Source organism: Pteropus vampyrus, unplaced genomic scaffold (genome assembly GCF_000151845.1).
Source record: "Pteropus vampyrus isolate Shadow unplaced genomic scaffold, Pvam_2.0 Scaffold1000000746, whole genome shotgun sequence".
Classification (NCBI taxonomy): Eukaryota; Metazoa; Chordata; class Mammalia; order Chiroptera; family Pteropodidae; genus Pteropus; species Pteropus vampyrus.
The window spans coordinates 1-1,240 of NW_011915148.1; the positions used below are offsets into that span (position 1 = coordinate 1).

Here is a 1,240-nt window from a genome sequence, read left to right on the forward strand (position 1 = left end):
TCCCTCGCGCCCTCCCCCGCCCTCCCCGAGGTGCCGGCTGGGTGCGCGCGCGGCGGGGGCCGAAGCTGCTCCCTCGCTCCCCCCACCCCGCCCCGCCAGGCTCCAACCGCCGCCGCCGCCGCCGCCGCCCGGGCCCCCGCCCCCGGTCCTCGGCCCCGCGGGGCCTCCCGCCCCCACCCAGGGGGCGTCGCCGCCGCCGTCGCTGCCGCGCTCCGCGGCCTGCCAGGCGCCCTCCTTCCCTCCCTCCCGCCGGCCGGGGTGCGCGGGCGGTGGGGAGGCCCTCGGGCCATGCGTTCGGCGCGGCCCAGCCCGGCCGGCCGGGGGCGGCGCCCCGAGCCCGGGCCCCGCGCGGCCCGCGCCCCCGGCCCCTGCTGAGCCCCGGGGGCCCCGTCGTGGCCGAGGCCATGTTCCCCGTGTTCCCTTGCACGCTGCTGGCCCCCCCCTTCCCCGTGCTGGGCCTGGACTCCCGGGGGGTGGGCGGCCTCATGAACTCCTTCCCGCCACCTCAGGGTCACGCCCAGAACCCCCTGCAGGTCGGGGCTGAGCTCCAGTCCCGCTTCTTTGCCTCCCAGGGCTGCGCCCAGAGTCCATTCCAGGTGAGTAGGGGCCGGCCGTGGTGGGCCCGGCCGGGAGGGCGCCGACCTGCGGCCGCGGCCCACACGGCGCCTTGTCTTCGCAGGCCGCGCCGGCACCCCCACCCACGCCCCAGGCCCCGGCGGCCGAGCCCCTCCAGGTGGACTTGCTCCCGGTTCTCGCCGCCGCCCAGGAGTCGGCCGCGGCCGCCGCCGCCGCAGCTGCTGCCGCCGCCGCCGCCGCCGTTGCTGCTGCGCCCCCGGCCCCAGCTACTGCCTCCACAGTGGACACAGCGGCTCTGAAGCAGCCGCCCGCGCCCCCTCCGCCGCCCCCGCCGGTGTCGGCCCCCGCTCCCGAGGCCGCGCCCCCTGTCTCTGCCGCCACCATCGCTGCAGCCGCAGCCACCGCCGTCGTAGCCCCAACCTCGACGGTCGCGGTGGCCCCCGTCGCATCAGCTTTGGAGAAGAAGACAAAGAGTAAGGGGCCCTATATCTGCGCCCTGTGCGCCAAGGAGTTCAAGAACGGCTACAATCTCCGGAGGCACGAGGCCATCCACACGGGAGCCAAGGCTGGCCGGGTCCCCTTCGGGTGCTATGATGATGCCCACCATGGCTGCCCCTGAGCCTTCCTGAGCGTGCCCCAACTGAGCGGGAGCCCGGCGGAAGGA

At 77.7% G+C, this 1,240-nt stretch overlaps 1 protein-coding gene across 1 annotated transcript; it reads left to right on the forward strand.

Annotated features, from left to right (window-relative positions):
- Positions 1-118: 118 nt before the first annotated feature.
- On the forward strand, positions 119-1,239 carry LOC105311150 (myc-associated zinc finger protein). The gene is made up of 2 exons (XM_011387174.2): positions 119-596; positions 680-1,239. Exons 1-2 carry the CDS (start codon positions 405-407, stop codon positions 1,193-1,195), a joined length of 708 nt encoding a protein of 235 aa, XP_011385476.1. The 5' UTR covers positions 119-404; the 3' UTR covers positions 1,196-1,239.
- Position 1,240: the final 1 nt, after the last annotated feature.